Source organism: Chinchilla lanigera, unplaced genomic scaffold (genome assembly GCF_000276665.1).
Source record: "Chinchilla lanigera isolate Chin_1 unplaced genomic scaffold, ChiLan1.0 scaffold00025, whole genome shotgun sequence".
NCBI lineage: Eukaryota > Metazoa > Chordata > Mammalia > Rodentia > Chinchillidae > Chinchilla > Chinchilla lanigera.
In genome coordinates this window covers 22,921,667-22,943,722 of record NW_004955426.1, presented here as the reverse complement: position 1 = coordinate 22,943,722, position 22,056 = coordinate 22,921,667, and the positions used below count along the sequence as shown (strand labels likewise).

The 22,056-nt window shown below is 41.6% G+C and overlaps 1 protein-coding gene across 1 annotated transcript in view; it reads right to left on the bottom strand.

The window, feature by feature from the left end:
• Egflam (EGF-like, fibronectin type III and laminin G domains) overlaps nucleotides 1-22,056 on the bottom strand; it is a 174,003-nt gene that overhangs the window by 86,795 nt on the left and 65,152 nt on the right. The window contains exons 4-6 of the mRNA XM_005386224.2: nucleotides 20,584-20,610; nucleotides 11,785-11,902; nucleotides 10,471-10,606 (exon numbers count right to left, since the gene is read on the bottom strand). Coding sequence (XP_005386281.1) covers nucleotides 10,471-10,606; nucleotides 11,785-11,902; nucleotides 20,584-20,610 — 281 coding nt within the window. The remainder of the gene's footprint in view (nucleotides 1-10,470; nucleotides 10,607-11,784; nucleotides 11,903-20,583; nucleotides 20,611-22,056) is intronic.

Here is a 22,056-nt window from a genome sequence, read left to right as displayed (position 1 = left end):
ACGCTCACCAATAATTCCAACAGTGTCAATCAAGGACTTCTAAAGTAAAGGAATGGGAAGTCTATAGATATACTCACCTGTACCTGAGATACACGAGTACTTGTGTGCAAACCACACAGTGAGAATTGTAAAGAATAACTATTTTTTCTAGATGTTCTGCCTCTAAACCAATGTTGAAAATAATTAATGAACATTATCTGACAGTCATTTCTAAGTTATTAGCCCGCCTGGAGCACCTATATGTTTCAAAGAGGCTCAGAGGGCTAAATAGGCAAATAAGAATGTGGCAAGGACAATACAGTGGTTAAGAAGAAGAAAAATCAGATAGGGAAAAAAAGTCCTCAAGGTGATGAAGAAGGCTCAACTCTGCTCCCTTACTTTTAATTGGAGAAGTCTTTGGAAAGTCAAAAACATTATAGAGGACCTCAGCAGTCCAAACTCAGAACATGGAGTCAAAAGCATTTATATTTAAAATAACCAGAAGAACTTTAGGGGATGCAAACAGTTGCCTGGGACATGACCTCCCCAAATAAGACCTACAGAAAGAATAAAAATTCAGAATGATCTCAGTCTATAGAGAGACAGGGCAAAGCCAATCTGAATGAAATTTAATAGTATGTTTATAAAATCTGATGTTAGATTTGAAAAATCAGTTGCATAGATATAAGACAGAAAAAACCCGGTAGGGCAAGAACCTATATAGGGGTATCATAAAACTAAACTTTAAAAGTAATCACAAACTCAACATGAATTCTGTGGACCAGCTGCTATTGAAAAAGCCCAGGGACAGTAGGGGAGGGCAAGGGGTTTCTATGTTAATCATTTGGTAGGAAGTGCTCTAGATCTATCCCTGTTTGAGGCAGAATTCAAAGGGCTAGTATTACTTAGTTTGGGTGGGAAAGATATAGTGAACATAGGAAATTGTCTTTAGATAAGAAACAGACTGTGGGTCAAATGAGGAAAATGTAGGCACCTTCTTGGTCTTACATATTAGAGTAAGTGGCAAAATGGCTCCTTAAAGAGAAGCCAGTGGCAGCATGTTATGAGGAAAACATTTTGATGGCAATTAAGAATAGTCAGCAATGATGCCAGCTGCTTTGGACTGGATGAGCTTTGCACCAATGGTCTTACTAAAGCAGAGGCTGTGGGCCATCAATCAGGAAAGATGATGTCATGAGTGATCCTCCTAATCAGCTAAGAGTTTGGATTTATTTCAAGGTCTCTGATCTCAGTCCACTTTGATCCAGAGCAATGGTTTTGAGTATTTTTACATGTATCACAGAAGGACAGATATTAGACACTATAATCCAGTAAACATCACAAATATTAGCTGAAAATATTAAATATGTAAATTAAAATATAATTTATTACAATAAAAACCCACTGCCACCAACCACCTTCAAAACACTCCCACTTATCTATCATTCTTGCCACTTTCTGAAGCATTTCTGAAGTCCCCTTTTGTGTCTTTGGTTGTGGTGCCATAGCTGCCTGATGTCCTGAACTGATTTACAGCGTTACCCTTCATGGTCATTTTGACTTTGGAGAAGAGCCAGAAGTGACCAGGTGCCAGATTCATTGAGTAAGTTCAATGAAGGCACCCTGCAGTATTCTCCTAAGTCTATCCTTCTGTTGGGTGGCACTCAGTAGCCACATTCATTGCATTTTTTATCACACCTCATAAAGACACTCACAAAAGAGCACGTCCAGAACCACTTCACAAACTGTCAAGAACAAGGGGATAAGTGAAGGGCAGTGTTTCAAGGGGAACTTATAGCAATATGTCTTTTGCTGTAATACATTTTTTGTAAAATTTAACAATTCACTGCATATTTTGATTACTACTGTATATACATGCACACACACAACTGAAAGTCAAGTTTTCAGTTCTATTCTATTTCCCTTTTTACAAAACTCTTGGCCAGGACCCTCTCACACAACTTCCCTACCTTCTATTGAGTTATCACCCATAAGGGAATCTTTGTTCTTGAAGCTGAGCTAAAAACTGAAGTTCAAGGCATGTTATAGACATTAACTAGGAAACTGGGCTGAAAGCGGTTAAATTCTGCTAGGAAAAACTTCTGAGAATGGAATTTGTTGGAGCAGAAAATTGTTCTCCAGGGGATACAGCAGAACATGCAGAATGGCCTTGACAGTGGAGGCCACCGGGCTGGCCTGAGAGGAGGTGGACTAAAAGTCTCAGCATAGAGCAATCAGGTATGTGTGGGCTCTTTCCCTCCACATCAAACCTATCACTGCAGTGTAACACTTCTGAATGTGACCTACTATGCCACGATGTAATGCTTTCTGAAGGACCTTGGATTATTCAATGACTTCTTGCTCTCATATTATTCCATCATCTCAGAAACAGAGTTGATAAAAATCTCCTCTGAACTACTCCATGCCTTAAACCCGATATGACTATTATACTGATTATATCACCTTCCAATACAACTTTGCCTTTTTATCTTCCCTATTAGTCTATGAACTAATTAAGTATAGCATTTTATCTTATTTATTTCTGTGTTCCTGGAGGTGTCTGCATGATCTTTCAAAAAAGCAAACACCTCCAGTCCCTTTTCCTGCTTAAAACTTTCTGCAGCTCCCTATTCTCGTCAGGATAAAGATGAGCTCTTTTATTATAATGCCCCTTTCTGTCTGACCCTTGCTTACCCGTATCTCACCACACATAGCTCCAGGCTTCTGAAGCAATTCCAAGAACTTTTTCTTCTTGCCTCCAAGCTATTGCTTAAGTGGCTTCCTCTAGCCTGAGCCTTTCATGTTGCTTCCTCTCTCCTCTTCTGCTCAGTTATCTCTGATGTGTCCTTAGCTACACTAAGAAGTCTTCTCGAGCTACCTCAAAACTGGGTCAACTGTAAGTATGTACAACTTTTATGTGTTAACATGAAATTTTTAAAAAGTCGTGAAAACAAATTCAGATGTCAAACATGTGTTCCTCTTAGGCCCCATCCCCACCCTTGCCTGCAGCATTCACAACACTGTCCTAGGGTTAGGGATATAGTTTATTTGCCTCTTAATCCCTTGCACATCAATATATACATGTCTTATGATATATGCTCATAGTGGGCATTCAATAAAGGGTAGGTGAGCTGACTTAAAAATATCTTCAGAATTTAACCTTAGGGATAACACAATGTCCTAACCCAGCGAGCTGGAGTGTCTGTCAACTTCTAATGGATCACAAGTGCATCTGATTGTGCAGGTGTTGTCCTTTGCTGCTTTTATACTAAAATAGCACAGTGAACTATTGAGACAGAGTTCACATACCTGGAAGAGCACAAAGTGGTTACTATCTGATCCTTTGAGAAAAAGCTTGGCAAACTCTAACTAAAACAGCAGCCTTTGATCTTCTTGTGTCCCTGGGACAGACTGACGAAGCCTATAAACGTCTTCTAAGAATGTTTTCACATGTAGAAAGTGAAAAAGGGGGCTGGGGATTTAGCTCAGTGGCAAAGCGCCTGCCTGGCAAGCGCAAGGTCGTGAGTTTGGTTCCCAGTACCGGAGAAAAACCAAAAAAAAAAAAAAAAAGAAAGTGAAAAAGTATCGCAAAGGAAATGAATCATATTGACAATAATTATCAAAATAATAAATAATGATAGTCATATATACACTTCTTTAATAACATGAAATAACAAAACCTAGAAATGAGTTTAAATCACTGTGATATTTTCAATGCAGTGGTAAACATAACTGGAACTTTGTGATATGTGCAGCAATTGTGATGGATAAGAAAAGACCTACCATCCTAATGGTGACAAATCATAAGAATTACTAACAGCACTGTGGTTTTCTGTCTACATTGATGTATGAAGAAAAGGCGGTTTCAGTTGCTGAAACTAAGAATTTAATTATTTTCCAGCTGAGTGCACAGAGCCTTTGAGTTCTACCCAGGGAGCCTTTGGGGATCTGCAGAGTGCAGGTTAAGTATCTCGCTCTAAGGGAAGAGGAATGATCCCACAGATTATCCAGGGAGAATGGGACAGGGATGAGAGACGACATCACCCCCAGAAGAGCCCTCCGCTGTCTGTCAATTCTACAGCCTGGTTTTATGCAGGAGCTGTCCTGCATTGAAATGAACTGCAGGGAGAAGTCCAAAACCAGTAAGTAGACACATTAAAAGAAACAAATTATTATTTAACCTTAAGCTTCAGCCTCTTTATTTACGTATTGGTTTAACCCAACTAAACAGCAAATGGATAGAACAGGGTGATGATAAATTCCACAGGCAATTTGTCCCAGGTGGGACAATAGGAGAGCATGCTTTTCATTTACAGTTTACAAATGGCTCCCAAAGCTGCTTCACAAGAATTCAATTTATGTCAACTCCCATCAATCTGACCACGAATTATATTAAGAATTCTCACAGTAGGAAAGAGTGATGCTTTAAGCAATCAATTTGTAGAACTGTAGGTCAGACTTCAAAAACTTCCACGGGAGCCTGAATAGGGGACTTGACCGTTACCTACCAGAATTGCTGGGACGAGGCATCTGTCCGGAAGGCACTTCCAAGAGTTTCAATTTTGAAACTAAAGGAAAAGGGATTCTTCTCTTCATGAAGCAGCACTTGTTAACATGAAATCTCAGCAGAAATGCAGGCAAGGCCATTCTCACTCATTGCTAATTCTTTTGCTGGTGGTAGGGAAGGCTTGTGCCTGAATATCAAAGTTCCTAAACTCTCCCTTGAAATGAGAGAGGAAACACTTTTCATTTTCCCTCCATTCTTCCCAAATTAACTAATCATTCAAGAATAATTCTTTGGGGCTAGAGATGTAGCTCAGTGACAGAGCATTTGCTAGCAAGCACAAGGCCCTGGGTTCAAGTCCCATCACCTCTAAATTCCAGTTCTGAATTTTTAAATATTTCCTATTCTAAATTTAAATATTTCCAATTCTAAATTTTGGGGGCTAGAAAACCAGCACTGGGCTATATTACTCTTAAATGTTGCTGTCATTTGTCCAACTATTGTTATATGGTTTAGTAAGGTGTTATGAAGAGAGCTGGCAATTCACTTATGAAGAGATCTAAAATTCAAGTTTTCATTCCATATGAAATAAAATCATAGCAGGCACTTTCAAGCTGATAGTATATACTTAGGTTATTTGAAGCATTCCTACCTACTGATATACCTTTTATGATGAGAAAATAAAAAAATAAATAACTTCCAATGGGGGTGGGGGATGTGCACGTGCAGATCTCTGTTAGGTCTCATCAAGTTTGTACTTCTGCATTGCTGATGTAAGAGATTAGTTACTACTGTGTCCTCTGATATTAGTGATAAAGGATTCATTTAACCACTTATGGCTAATGCTTTTTAAATTATCTACTTAAAAATAAGTAACTGCTAGTGTGGGACTATATCTCTATGTGGCTCAAGGTACAAGAACCAGCTTTAAAAAATCCCCTACAAGCCACTCTTCTAAGTGCTATGCTGGAATCTTCCTACCTTCGTAATCCTGCTTAGGTAAGCACTATTATCAGGGGTATTTTATAGTTGAGGAAAGTTAGGCTTACAACATTAGGAAACTTGCCTGGGATCACTTACTAGTTGTTGATATTCTCTAGATTAGCCTTCGAAGCTTTTGACCCTGACCATAACACAAATCATGTTTCTTATAACCATTCAAGGAAATCCTGAATCCATTCAGCTTCCTTGCTGAATCCCAGACTTGATCTTCATATCGGTAACCACCTTTGCAGCCTCACTGCCTTGGAGGTAATTAATTGAATTCACTTGTTGCTTGCAGCTAGAGGAAGTTTGTGATGGGATAGAAAGCCAGGTGACTTTTGAAAAAAATGTCAGTTTTTGAACAATCATTTTGAATACCCCCCAGACTGTATGACCTTGACATTTCTCATGTTAAACCAGTAATTAGCTGTAATCAGCCTAAAAGCAGCCCTGTATGAAGGGGAATTTTGCAAGTCTTATTATGGAAGATATCTGCAAAAGACCAGGGAGTCATTTAGGCAGAAATGTATGAAAGGGTTAAGAAGGGAATTATTACTCCCTTTCATTCACTAGTACAACTGTCTGGTATGAGATTTAGAGATCACTATTTCATGTTCTGTGTTCCTAAAATGTACACAGAAATAATGTATTTTGAATTATCACATGTACCCCAGGTAAGTTAATAGTAAGCTTTTCATTAGGAAGTCATTGAAAGCTTTAATCTGCTGTTGCCAATGCAAAACTCCAGAGCAATTTTAAATAATCATGTGATACCTACAAAAAAACTATGTAAGCAAAATGAAAACTATTTCTCACATTTAGCCAACCCCATACATAGCACATGTGGGACATAGTACCCAAACTGGAACTGGACCATCAGTGATGAGGGACATTTTTCTAGGCCTTTGGTTTTCATTGCCACATAGTATATATTTATGCTTATGAGAAAAACACTTACTCCAGGGAAATTCTTAGCGGGGAGGAAGGGAGATTTCCCAGATATTTATAGCCAAAATATTTCAGAACATAGGTAGCTATATTTATGCTCAGTTCTTATTTTAATAAACAGTGAACACTGCTGCCCACAAAGAAATTTTCAGTATCACTTCAGAAAAAGAAATATTCTCCGCAAATGCATGGCTTTTCTGTTTTAACAAAGCAGTTGAGAGTTTCATAAACACTGCAAAATTTGTTACACCCTGCAGACTTGCTTAGAATTTGCCTCCTCAAATCTATACTATGATGCTTTAAAATATTTAAAAATCTACTTTTGCCGAAGAAGCTAATGAGCCACCTTCCGGAAAGACTGTGAAGAATATGCTCATTGCTTATCAACAACAGAAATTTCTTACAATTCTGGAGGCTGACAAGTCCAAGACCAAGTGCAGGCAGATTTGGTTTCTGGTGAGGGCCTGGTTCTGGAGTGTCCTGCTTTCTAGTTCACAGATGCCACCTCTCACTGTGTCTTTATGTGGCGGGGAGCTAGGTGAGCCCTCTCAGGCCTCTTTCATAACAGCACTAATCCCACTCGTGAGGGTTTCCACCTCATGAGCTAACAGCCTCCCAAAGGCCCCACCTCCTAACTCCATCAACTCAGGAGTTGGGACTTCAACATATAAATTTGGGGAAAAGGGGACGCAAACATTCAGATCATAGCACACACTCTGTACAAAGCTCAGGAAAGTGCTCCTAAACACATTCTCAGGCATCACCTGCAGCGGGATAGGCTCTGACATACCTGTGGATGGATGTGCTCTGCACTACAGTATTAAATGTAGCAACAAGCCACAAAGGTTTCTCTAAGGAACAGCAGCAGCAGCCTGAGAGGAGGCTTCTCCTTCTGACGAAGCCACCTGCCAAGCACTGGGTGGGCTGTGTCCATGCTTTCGCCTCTGACAGTGGATCACAAATACTGAGGGCACATGGGTTTCATGAAAAAACATATTGAAAAAAAGCACTGGGCTGGAAGATAGGAAAATTTGATTCTAATTTTAATTCCATGTCCAACTGGTGGTTTGACTGTAGCAAAGTACTCCTGCAGGTAAGTCTGAGTTTCTTCTTTTGTAAAAGGGAAATGGTATGGTGGGAAGGAAACAAAATTTGAATGAATGGTGTAATATATATATATGTGTGTGTGTGTGTATGTATGTATATATACATATAATGTATATATATTATGATATACATATATATATGTGCGTCTGTGTATACATATATATATATATTGGGGCTTGAAGCCCTCAGATGTTTGGAATAGTTCTAAATATTAAAATGTATTTTTGCTAGAAAGAATTATGATTATCAAATACAGGTACACAATGCCCATATAGTGCTTACACTCTGCAGGTTTTAAATGTCTACATAGCTCTTTCTCATATGTGATCTCATTGGATCCTCTTGACCACACATAAGGCTGAGAGAAGTTATTGTCCATGTTTTGAAGTTGGGAGTTTGTAGCCAGTGGCCCTGGGCCCCATGTCATTTCCCTTTGTCTCACTTCTGATTTGAGCAGCAGCTGTGATGTGACTATTTTGTGAGATTCACACTCGGCTCCTACAGCCAACACCCACCCTGAAGCTCACGCTGTGTTCACGTCCTGTTCCTAGCACCCCCACCCCCACTTCATACACCAGTATCCTAGAAAGCATGGAAAGCTGTGCCCTCGGGAATCCCTCAGGTGACAGAGGGGGACAGAAACCAGTGGGTACTGGCAAATCTGAAAGGAAGTCTGAAGGCTTCAGAGAGATCTCAAGAGAAGCAAGGCCCCAGGAAAGACCCCGTAACCTGTAACACACCCTTCTATCCCTTCTACGTTCTCTTTTCCTGTTTCATTCTCCCTCCTCTGTTGCTCCTGCTTCCAAATAAACTGCTTGTACTCAGTCTTTGACTCAGGCTCTGCTTTGGGGGCACCTAAAGCTGTGGGAAGTACTGGGGCTCAGGAGGGAGGGTGCCTTGCCCAGAGCCACAGGGCGGGAGAGCAAAGGAAGCAGCACTTTCTCCCAAGTCTTCTGGGGTCGAATCCCTTGAATTTTTTATCCTCTACTTTCAGCTGTGCACAAAAGTTAGAAAACTGCCATTTCTAGCTTTAATCAATAACACCAGACACAGAAGCAAGTTTTAAAGATACATGTTTGAGTAGGAAATTAATTATAAATGATAGCTGCCACCCTTGCTGGGGCTACACAGATGATCGCTAGGCTATGCTACAAAATCTGTGCAAGTTCTAAAATTTTAAACTATTACATTTTTGGCTTTGTTGGAGTTGTCTAATTTGCTTATTTAAGCAAATTGTGAATGTTATGTTTAACACTTTCAAGTTTAAGGACTTTCAGTGCCGCATGTTTATGTGGTACTGGAGTCAGGTTAGAACTTTTTCTATTCTAAGCATATTGCAGGTTTTGCCTACCAGATCTGTTCAAATACAGGATTGTAGATTATCCCCAAGGAAGAGCATCCGTCAGGGACTTTGTGCTGGACTTCCCTCACCTTTCCTCCTCTTTCCACTTCTCTCGTCCCCACTCCCTTCCTTGGCACCCAATTGCCCCCTTTCAAGCAACTGTACCACAATTTCCTTTGAGGATTCAACCATCTTGAATACTCGGTCCCCACACTAGGTCAGAACAGCCCACCAGTTATTTGTTCCAAAGCTTGCCATTTGATCAGGTCTTAACCAATGCACAAAGTCACCCCACCTGTCCACAGGGACTGACTCAGAGACTGAAAAGGGACCCTGTCTTGGTCAGAATGAATACCATGATTTTGCTGGATCCATGGAGGAGTAGCCATTCTTATTCTAATATAAAGCTAAGCTAGCACCCTGTAAGTTTTGAGTGTGTGCTAGACATTTTGTCACCTGCCGGAAAAGCCCACCTGAAAATGAATCAATAAGGCAGAGAGGGATGGAGACACACTGATCAGGTGACACAGATCTGGAGCTCCCTGAATTTAGATTTGCCACTGGACTTTATGATCACAGCAGCCAGTATATCACTGCCTCCTCTGCTCCTTTTAAGCTTTCTACAAACCCTCCTGACACAAGGTGTGTGTGTACTCAGGCACTTAGCAGCCCTGTACAGCTCAGTCCTGAGGAAACACAGGTAGGAGTAGGCTAGGAAGTCAGGCAACAGAAGCAGAGCTAATCAGACCCTGCCAGGATCCTCTGCCTCAGCTTCAGAGAGCCTTAGGAATGAGGTGCTCCACCAGTCTCTTTATGAATCCACAATGCAGCCTCCTATGAGCCGCAGCATCTTTAATGCAGAGGATGCTGACTCCATGCACATTGTTTCTGGGCTCACTCATCATCAGCCCCTGCTTCAATTCAACATCAAACTCAGGGTGCAGAGGACCTTAGATCGGGAATTCCTTTCGTACACCTCTCTCCTCCCTCCCTCTCTGCCTCTCTATCTCCCTTCCTTGTTTTCTTTAGATAAAATTACATAGCACATTCAGAATCGATGCTTTTATATCTCTAAGTTCTGCAAGAACTTCTAATCATTCTTCTAACAAGCTGGATCACAAGAACTGGACAGTAGACATGAGAGAAAAAAAAAACAATGAAATGAGACCAAGAAACTTGCCCTAAGGAAATATGGATACAAAGGAAATGATGCATTGTGCTTGTTTTTTTAAAAGCGTTCCCCTCCTCCACTCCCAGAGAAAAGTGATTATCAAATATTTACTTCAGAGGTAAGGTTTAAAAGCCAGAAAGGCAAGTTTCAAGCTTGAAATGTAGGGAGGCTGATGGGTAATGGTGCCTCGGGAGTTTTCAGGGCTCAGAGCAATGTGAAAGAGAAATGGAGAAGAGGAAGGTGAGAGGGGACAGGCTTAGCAGGCGACCTGCCACCAAAACAGCATGGGGACAGGTGCTGGCCCAAGGGCAAATGCAGGCCCCCAAGCCTCTGACTGTCTTAAACACACATGTGGTCGTGGCCTAGAGATGACCCTCCTCATCTTAGTTCATGTCTGCAAAAACCGAGGTCTCCAAATTTGGCACGCACACTTACCTGATGAATTCCACAGAATAGGACTGAATGGGGGAGCTTCCTTCACTCTCTCCAGGTTTCCAAGAGAGGGCCACCCCGGAGTCAGAAACCACAAGGACACGAGGCTGCTGAGGTGCTGCTGGAGGCAGGCAGGGATCTAGGCAGGACAACAAACACCACTAGCCTTGGCTGGTTGCCTCAGCCACCGGAGAAATTGAGTACATAAAAAACATGTGCCTCCCACAGCCAAGCCTCTGTTCAGAAGGACTTCAAAACCCAAACCAAACACCAAAAACTCACAAGCGCATTCACCAGATAAGGTTTGAGTCAGGGAGAGCCTGTCTTCCCTCTTCCCCGCAGCACTTGGGCTGCACAAGCACTGAAGGGAGGCCCTGCTGACTGTGGCTCACACAATGGGGGGCTCCCTTCCGAACCTTCCCTCACACCCCACCTCCAACACCCTCTCATCTTGGTCTGCCTGTTGGAATTGATACATACCATCAAGGGAAAGTAAGTGCTTACCATTCTGCTACTTACTTTCCAACTCTTTCAATGGAAAGACATTTGACAGCGCCTTCCTTGGAGAGGTGGTGATGTTACCAGTAACCCTTTACTGTCATGTCCAGACTTTCATACCTCCCAGTTTTTGTTCATACTGTTGCTTGGGCTCAGGTTTCTCCCACCTTCCAAGCATTTCATTGTAATTCAGGTTGGGAAGGCTGGCTACTTCCCTCTCCCCACACAGAGCGCACTTCTCAGTAGTGACTGCCACCAACCTGCTTGTGCCCCAGTGCCCTCCGTAGTGCCACCTCAATGACATTTATTGGATGCCTTCTGACCATAAATCTGAGCTATATCTCCAGCCCTTTGTATATGTTTTAAATCTTGAGACAGGGTCTCACTACATCCCAAAATTGCTCAAGCTGAGGCCCAAACTGCCATTCTCATCTCTGCCTCAGCCTCATGGAGTACTGGAATTACAAGTGTGCACCACCACACCCAGCTAAATTTGATTCTCTCTCCACTTCCTCACCTTCTTAGTTCCTATTCACCCGTCAGATCTCCACTTAGGTTTCATCTCCTCTCGGAGTTCTCCTCTCCTCCCTAGGTTGTAGGTTCCTGTCGCTCAGGAGAGCATGTCTCCCAGTTTGTGACTTCACACTAATTAATAGTATCTTGACTCTATCCAACACTGTGCTGGCATTGGTTACCCTCATATTCCTGGTGCCTACCAGTATGTGGCACACGGTGGTTCCTTACTGACATCTACTTTATGATGGTATGAATGAATAGCAGCCTGTCCTTTTCTTATCAATTAATTTGAACCCCTTTTACCTTGGGACGTAATGGTAATGTGCCGAGGAGAGCTGAGCCTCCCTTTGGCAGCGTGGCTGTAAGCTGCTATGCTCACTCGATATTCCGTGCCCGGCTTCAAACCTCTGATCACTTCTTCCTGTCAACAAGCAAACAGAAAAAGTGCTAATGATCAGAATCTCTGTTTGGGCAAACTGTACAGTTTCCATGAAATTTATACCTTGGAGATCCTGTGAAATTGCTTGGGACACAGACTGTTTTGCTTTGACTAGGGCTGGCTAAGTTTTAAAATTTGCTGAAAGAAAAACATCATAGCATATTTCCCGAGATGAGAGGGCCACCCTTTATTGGCATCTACACACTGCCCTAGGGCTGGATTCATTGTCACTAGCACGCGTTGCTCTCAGCATCTGAATTCCTTGATCAAAGTAAAACATTCTGGGATGCAGGTAATGGTCCTTCCCAGAGTAGGAATCCCAAGTTTTTTCTTTCTATTTGCAGACTTCAGATGCTCACAGACCAGCTATACCTCAAACGAAGGTCTTGATTTATGCTTATAAAGTAGGGACTAAAAGTAAAAATGAGTAAGGTGTGATATGTGTATGTCCTAATTCCCCATCTCCAAGATGAATATAATTATTTTTATTATAAATATATAAAGAGAAAATATAAGCAGCATCAGAAGCACCACAAGGGCTTTCTTAAAACAATTTCTTGGGCCTGATCCAGTACTTCTTGGGGAGGGCCTGAGAATTGGCATTTCTAACAAGTTCCCATTCCGGGGGGTTCTCAGCCCAGCTTTTGACCCAAGGGCCACCCACTGAGTACCACTATGGTTAAGAGTGGATGGATGTGTGAAGGCCTCTGCAAAAGAGTTCTGATCTGAAAGCCCCAGTGAAGAGGAGTCTCCACCTTCAGCTTCAGCAGACGTGGTGTGCTGGGCTGGGGATGTAGCTCAGTGGTAAAGTGCTTGGCGGGCATGTGTGAGGTCCTGGGTTTGAGCCACATGCAAAAAAATATATATATAAAATGGTGTGTTAGATAGTAGGCGGGAGCCTGTCCTCATCAGTGAGAAGCAGCAGCGCACTGTCATAGGAATACCACCAGTTAGGAGTCAGCAAGAACTGGACTTGAATCTTGATTTTGCTACTTAGTACTGAGTTTGGACTTGATATTAAATCCCTGAGCTTCAGGTTCTTGCTGCATAAAATGGGCATGACATACAATTATCTTGCAAGATCATATGGTTGGGGATAATGTATGCAGAGTAGCTGGTAGGAAGGATGTGCTCAAGTAATGGGTTATAATGACTGCTCTCTTGGGTGTGCGGGTATGTGGAGGGGTGCTCTACCTCTGCTTACCTAGACTCCCCATCCACTCCAAAACCCACACCCTGCTCCTGACACCTTCCCTGAGCACACTGACCTGGCGATTCCCTAATAAATGCTATATATATATATATATATATATATAAAATTTCTGACACCAAATCCAAGACTACACAGACATGACACCATGAATAGAAAATTTTTCACACCTGACTGTGTGGCAGGACACAGTCAAAACACAAGTACACTAAAAATGTTGCATAAAATTACCCCTAATGTATGGGTACAAGGTCTACATGAAATATAAATAAATTTTGTGTTTAGACTTGGGTAACATCACCAAGATATTTCATTATAATACACATACAAATATTCCAAACTCCAACAACAAAATGAAATGAAATCTGAAACAATTTGCTCTCAAATATTTCAGATAATGAGCATTCAACAGACAAAATGAATTTTTACAATATCGCTGATGAGAATGTAAGCCAGTTGAGATACTTTTAATCCCCTGCTCTTTACCCAACAATGGATGTTTAGTCATTTTCAGAGGATACTGTGAAGAAATATGTTTTAAAAGCATTCAACAAATAACTGTCAAAGTTTAATGCAGTAGTTCCTTTTCAAAACCTTAACCCTAACCCTAACCCTAACCCTAACCCTAACCCTAGCCCTAACCCTAACCCTAACCCTTATCATAGTAGTTCTTAAACCCTGACTGCATCTTAGAATCTCTTGAAGATCTAAATCAATCAATCAGTGCTAATGTTTAGGGTCCACTCTGGACCACTTAAATCAGAATCTCTGAGAACAGTTTCCAAGAGTCTGCTTGACACTCTCCAGGTGATTCTACGTTCAAGTTCATGTACCACAGGTCTAGGGAGTGTCTCACCCTTCCTCTCTTATGTTTCTCCAATCTCCCTCACAGGTCCCTGATTTTCCTGCATTTACCATGTTCAAATCGCTCCCACCTCTAAAACAATCATTCCCCTACCTCATATGACTTCTTGCTCCTCTCCTCACAGACTACCTTCTTGAAGTTGTGTCTACTTCCTTACCTCCTAGTCACTTTTCAACTTCCATCTGGCTATCAAACCTATTGCAATATTCTTAACAAAGTCCCCATAACAGCACTGTAGTAAATCCAATAGGTCTATCTCAGTTTCTATGACTCTTTGCAACTTTCAATTCTATTGTTGCTTCTGAAATCTCTTGACTTCCTTTGAAGCAATGGCTCTGATCCTTCTTGGTCTCTTACTTCTCTTGCTGCTGCTTTTCAGCATCCTCTGCCCATTCTCCTTTCTCTGTTCGTCTTTACCAGGAGCTTATCCATTACCACCTTCTCTTTTCCGCTGCAGCCGCTTGTGTAGACAAACACTTCTACACTCACCTTCATGGGGATGCCTCCCAAATCTGCGCCTCCAGCTCTGGCCTTCCTTTAGATCTAGGTGTGCATTTGTGACTGCCTTTTGTCTACACAATGGCTGCCAACCACTCAAGTTCAACACAATCAAAGCTCATCTAATCATTCCACCGCCCACTAGCAAAATAGAGCTTAACCTATTGCATTCTTCCTAATTACCCAAACTTGAAATTCTTTACACTGTCCCCTATGTGCTCCTCTCTAACCCTAACCACCACTCAGTTAGTTACCAGTGGAGCCAATGCCACTTGCTTTGTACTGTTTGAATTTATTTATGTCATTTCATCCTTACAGGCATATAAATCCAAGTCCTTATAATTAAGGCAGTGCTTTCTCTGCCACAAAAGCTGCCTGTACAATTTTGACTTCATATTGCTGTGCTGAAGTTACATTTCTAATTTTCAAATATGAGCATATCTCTTTCCACTTTATAATCCAGCCTATTTATGTGCCTCCGTTTATCCTTCTAGCACCAGCCCCTGCCATCTCCCCTCCTTGCATTGTATATTCCAGTCATACTTAAGAAGTTGGCAGGGTTCAAATTTATGCCATTCAATTCCTTGCCTCTGGGCCTTTGAACCTGCTATTTCCTCTACATGAAATGCCCTTCTTCCTACTCTTGCCTGGCTCACCCTGCTCATCCTTCATGACTCAGTTCAGCTGAGACATTACCTCATTTCTCTAACCCCAGCCCCAGTCTGGTTAGGTGCCCCTCCTCTACGCTTCTTTGGTGTCCTTGGTGGACCTCAATCTTACGCTACTCACCTTATACTGTAATTGTCTGTTTATTTGTCACCTTCTCCCCATCCACATGAGGGCAGAAAGCAAGTTCTTATTCTTCTGGCATCCCAAAGCTTAGCACAGTGTTATCAGACATATAGCAAACACTCACGCAATGCTTTCTGATGAATGAATAAGTGTACTGAAGTGAAATGAAAGAAAACAGTCAAGAGCCAAGATGGCCCATATAAACAGATTACCTCATCAAGAAACCAGTTTCAACTACCGACTCCGCCATCAGAATCAACAGCATCTTATCTGCTATGGTTTGAAGGTGTCCTCCCAAAGAACACACGCTGGGATTTTAATCTCCAATTAAACAGTGTTGGGAGATGAAGCCTCATAAGAAGGGATCAGGGCACAAGGGCAGGGCTCTCCTGAGTAGATCCACGCCATTATTTTGGAGTGAGCTAGATGAGAGTGGGTTAATAATCACTGAGAGTGAGCTGGTTAGAAGAGCAAGCTCGATCTCCTCTTTGCTTTTGCACCTTCCACTGCTGGATGGCACAGTAAAGGCTGCACCAGATCCTGCACAGAGGTCAGTGCCACGCCTTTCAATTTCCCAGCCTTAAGAACCATAAGCCAAATAAATTTCATTGCTTTATAAATTACCCATGCGTGACATTCTATTACAACGGAAACATAACAGTACCTCTGCCTCAGATGCCAGAGGCAGTAACTCCAAAGACAAGACTCAAATTTTCTTGTGTCCACGTCCACCATGCCTTCAGAACCTGCTCCCCGGTTCCGCTCCATTTTGGTGCTATATGCAGGCCTCCTGAACTCTACCTGCACAGCATCCCAGACAGTATCTGTCTCAAAGTTGTCCTTCCCTTCCTCTCATCCTCTCTCCACCCTAAACAAGGAATCCTTGCTGAACATACAGAACTTTTTATTCCTCCCCTTCTGCTCTACTTTCATGTACCCATGCTCCCACCAGAAGCTCAACCTTCCATTGCTAGGTTGTGTCAAGTTGAATGGCCAAGAATCCGAGGGAGCAGGTGGACCAAAGCTCTTCTCACTCTCTCCCTTATGCCCCTCCAGGCTCATCCCATAAAGCAGAAACACAGTTTCCAATGAACCCAGTGCTCTTGCAGCCTTTGGCTTTAGGATCCTTTTCTCCTGGGAAGTCACCATGCTCTATGTAGTATGGGGTAGTGGTGGGATTTCATAGATTACCATAGATATTAGCTATGCATCAATACCAAATTTACTCTCTTTAATTGCCATGGATGGGGGTGCTTTCTCTGTCTTAGGAAAAAGCTATCTTTGTACACAGCCTTATTTAATTCTCCCTTCATTCCTGCAAAGTAGATATCTTTCTCATCTTCACTTAGAGAGGGTAAAACTAAAGCCCTGAAAATTTCATAATTTGGTCAAGGATGTGTATTTAGCAAGTATCAAAATAGAAATTTGAAACTTGCTTAGCTTGACTCCAAGACCTGAGTTCTAACTGGATAATACCTGCATGAAAAATATTAAGTGTTGTTTAAATCAACAAAACGTAGGATTTATGAATAAAGAAGACTAATTGTTGATGCTTTACCCATGGAAGTTAATGTACCAGAAATGCAAATGGTACCACTGACAATCAAGGAAAAAATATAGAATTTCCCTGTATAGATTAAAATATTTAAACTGCGTATTTGATATAAAAGATTAGCACTACCCTCGGCTAGGGCGAGAGGTGCAGGGTGACCCTCCAGGAGCCACTTGCTTCCAGTCTGTCTTTTCCTGCATTGTTGTGCCAGCAAACTGGTGTAAGCGTGAAGGGTTGAGAGGACGGAATAACTGGGGCCATGAGAAAAGGAACTGGACTCAGTGATTTAGCCGTCATTTTTCCCCTAACATCCCCCCTCCCAAATGAAGTCCTTCATTACTTTGTGGCTTGTGATAATCTTTGGAATTTTCAGTAACATATCACAGAATTCCACAAATCTTTGCATTTCTGCTCTGGAGCATTTAACTACTACTTCAGCCTTGCATCCAACTAGAAAAGATGCTGAATATGCTCTTTGCCAAATAAAAAACACATCATATTTTGCTGTGTTTTGTTGCCTTGTGGAAGTCTGAAAACAAAAAGATGTTTATCTCTCTTGTAATTTATTTCTGCACAAGACAGAAATAGAGTAGGAGAAGTTGCCTTTTTGGAGCAGAGGCCAGAGAATATGAAGTTTTTTCCAACTCCTAGTTCCTCTCACTTTTTTGATTTGCAGTTGGGTGCTTTGCTGCAAAAACAAAAACAAGTAAACAAGCAAGGCAGACAAAACAAAACCCTTCTACGTGTTTGTGTAGCTCTTTCTGTTTTTTTTTTTTTTTTTTTTTTTTTTAAACTGGGAATCAAACTCAGGACCTTGCACATGCCAAGCAGGCACCTGTGACAGAGCTACATCCCCAGCCTCCCTTTCTGATATGCAACACCAAAAATGTTTCCTTTATCTTCCCTACTACTGATGAATTTACATATGTATAGCAGAGAAAAGCAAAGCAAGTCCTTACACAAAGCCCAAGAAAACCTCCAGCAATTTTGAACCAATGAACTGTTACCAGGGACTCTCTCCTTTCCCACAGATAGCCCTTTAACAACAAACTTCCATTTCATGATCAGGATAATTACAGTACACTGCATCTATGTTGCAATTTGGAATTTATAAATCATGGCATGCCACTGCCTCTTAATCCTCACAACAGCCCCAAGAGGTCAGTCCTATGACCCCACCTTACAGATGACGCAACTAGACCCAGAGAGTTTGTATAACTGTGTTTAGGGGAAAGAGCAGGTCTAGTTTCCCTCATAAAACACACCCCAACTTACCTGTCCCAGTCACTGGACTTCTAGACATAGCACATCTAATTCTCAGACTAGCCTCTTTTTAAATTGCTTTTTTCACATCTTCTAGACCAGCACCACTCCCTCCATTCACAGTCTGACCTGGATGACTGTTATCCTCTAGTACCGTTTTGCTCCTTGCTCATAACAGAATTCCTATATTTCACTTGGGTTACAGCCACTGGAAAACCCTCAGCCTCCTTTCCTTCTGAGTGTGGTCATGTGACTAGATTCTGTCCAATAGGATGAGAGTGAAAATGCTGAGTTCAATTTCTGAATTATCCCTTTAAAAGAAAGGTCACATGTGTCTTCTCATCTGTTGGGTAGGGTAGAGATGTGGCAGTGAGCCATTTTGGACCATCTGGATGAGGGCACAAGGGGTTGGAAGAACAGTGGAATAGAAGGACCTGGCATCTCTGCCACAAGAAAAGTCCTACACTCTTTTTATCCTGAGAGTCACTGAGGAAAACATGATGGATACCTTGTTAGAATCACTGTTATTTTGATGTTCTGGAATACCAGGCTTACATCATAGCTAATATATCACCCAGACTACAAAAATACCTTATGTATCAGAAAGAGGATCCCCCGCAAACAATGGGACTATTGTTTACTAAATAAATACCTTTCACTCAGCTTGATGAAATTACTTTGAATGACTCTGAACTTACATCTCTGACTCTGATTTTGGATTTCACTTCTATTTCCTTACATGCTACTTTGTTCTGCTAGGAATCTGGATCAGTTTGTCTTGGAAATGAAGCAGGAGGTTGTCCTATTCGCTAGTCCAGATGAGCACAGCTATGAGGAGGCATGAAGTGAACAAGGTACTGCACTAGCAGCAAGGAGACCCAGGTCTTATTGTAAACTAGCTGTGTCCGTGGTGGTGCCACTTAGTCTCTGCCCCAATGGTTCAGTACCAATAGCCTTTCATTCTTAAATAACTGTCATTGGTAGTGACTAAACACGCACTGCGCTTCACAGATGACTATAAATCCTTCTTTGCTTTAGAGACTGTTGAGGATACCGACAATCTTTGAAGGCACCGTAAAATATGAATGGAACATCTAATTATCCTTCCTCCAATGGCCTTGAGAAAAGCTGTGCAGAACAAAGTAGAAGGATGTGTAGGGAGTTCTGGTTCTTGAATGTTCACAGGTAGCTAGAAAGCATTTTCCAAGGCTGTGCAGCAGGGGTTGGAAAAAGTGTCTTTGAGCAGATTTGTCCTGAGTATTATAGGAAAGTTAGCATCTTGGATGCCTGCCTACTAATATGACAACATCTATTTCTCTAGCCTCCTAGAAGACCAAGTTATCTTCAGTGGGGAACCCTTGCTAGTCTATCCCATCATTTTATAGTCAATGAGACATTCAGAGAAGCTCACCCTTACTCTGGTGACAGAATGAGGATGAGATGCAAGTCTTTGGATTCTTAGATAGGTTTTCTATCTCTAATCTTGGCTAAGACCCAAACCACATCACTATTCCGGATCAACAAACCAGCACGTTCCAAAGCAGAGTGAGGGTGCCTCCTCTCCCTCTCCAGGCAAGACGATCTACTGAGATGCCAGAGGAAAATAGGACATTCTATGTCTGTTTTATCTCCTCCTTTAAAATTCTGTGGCACCTTATAATGTGCATACATTTTACCATAGTAGTATATGTATAATTTATAAATACATAAATAAACATGTACTAGTATGCATTCAAATATGTTTCAGCTAATGGTGTAAATGATCAAAAAGTGTGGAAACCACCAGTCTAAGCATCATTTTCTACTTCTAACTCTAAAATAATTCTCAAATTTCCTTGCTTTGTTTTACTATTTTGTTTTCTAGGAAGAAACCTGTTGGACATTCTTATAAGACAAAAGATAAGGTGAAATGCTAACCAAATTAGAAGCATCTAGAAGGCAGATTTGCAAACAATGCATTGGAATTACCAGCTGGATTATTTTGGCCCATTTATTATTTTAATCAAACTAATCATTTTTCAACCCAATATCTTGTCTGGCATTCAGTCTGGAAAATCAAATCTTGCTGAAAAGACAATCTGGAATTATTAAAGGAAACAAGGAAAGGAGAGGTTGAAAGGAGGGGCATCACCTCCAGGAGATGTTCTCTGGTTTAAACATTTTCCCTCTTTTTCAATAAGTTTCACCTGGTCTTGGAACAGAGTTTAAATTGGTTTACCTTTAATTATGTGTCTCATAAGCTTACTCGGCCATGAGAGGGGAAGCAGCACGCAGAAGGAGAAGAGCATCTTCTTTCGAGATGACTAAAAATCAACCCGGCACACTTGGTAGGGTCTCCTTACACTACAACTAAGCAGACTCCACCGAGCCTTGCTCAAGATGAGAGAAATACAAGAAAACCAACATTTTTATGAAAAGAGACCCCCCCACACCCTCAAATCCTAGACAGGGATAAGGAGTAAATTCTTCTAAAACATACTTACAAAAATTGCCTGATGGCCATATGGTCCCTGGAGAATGGAAAACAAACAAAACAGAAGAGACATGAGTAATGAAAGAAAATTTGCAGGACTAAAATTAATCCACAGAGCACCTGCCCTTGCTCTAGCCTGAAAGCTAGAGCAGCAAATGCATCTTTGCAATATGCATCTTACCAAACATTTACTGAGCTCTTATTTCAGGCCAGATGTCATGCTGAAGGTGCTACAACCATTGACTCCGAATACTCACAACACCCATAGGATGATATGATAGAGGTTAAGTCTCCCAAACCTTGTTTGTGGCATACTTATTTACTTAGAAACCTTTTTATGGCATCTGTGGGCCAGAAGAAATGCCTGAGTTCCATTTATTGAGTAGTTGCATCCAAACAACTTGTTATTAGTAGTTTACACAAATGTTACTGTTTTCCCTTGAAAATTGTAACTATTCTATGATGCCTCTGTCAGATTGCTGCAGCACCCTGAGGCACCCTGCCACATGGATGCACAGGCAGGGCAGATACATTACCTGTGGCATAGATAGTATTAGTATCTCTATTTTGTTGATGACAATCTGAGGTTCAAAAAGGTTACCCAGCTGGTTTTTGTAATGCAAGAGTCTAAAACATATGCGGTCTGAACCCACAGCCATTCTAACGCCACCCTCTGCCCTCTCGGTTCCTGACTCGCTGCACTTGTGTCATTATTCCTCTCTCCAACCAGTATATCCTGTAACACTTCCACCTTTGCCCAAACATACATGTACAGAGGCATGTGAACACAGATGCATGTCACTCGTGGGTTCAGACCATTCCTTTCCATTGGGATGCCCCTCCCTTGAGTATTACTTTCTAGAAAATTTACTGCTTCAATTTCCAGCCCCAAGATTTACCTCTTGACCACTTATTCCCTTACTCATCTCCACCTCCTAAAACCCTGTGTATCTACCAAGTGGCATAAGAATGACCTCTGGTCTTGTGTTGTTGTCTAATGATTTTATCAGTGTATGTGTGATTTTCTCAAATCACCAAAACAAGGAGTGGGTGTTATCTAGTGCTGGACCTAAGGAAGCTACTATGGCAGTTTGTTGAAATCAGCAAGATGATCAAATGCTAGAGTTGACAACATACTCTAATGCCTGGGTAGAAATAACAGAGAATATATTTAGCATAGAAGTAATCAGGAATGATACTAACATCTCTATGGCTTTTACATTTCATGTAAGGCTTTAATACACAATTTTATTTGTTTTTCATAGCAGTTTAATTACAATATTCTCCAAGGGAGAAAACTGAAGCTTAGAAAAGTTAAGTGACTGGGTAAAATTCCAACCTGCAAGACGACACAAAGCGGGTCCAGAAGCCCAGTGCACCTGGCCCCCTTCTGGCCCTCTGCTTTTGGTCTGCCCTGCAGTAACCTTACAGATACACCAATTTTTGGCCCAGGTCCTATGTGAAAGGCAGGTTTTCTGTTTCA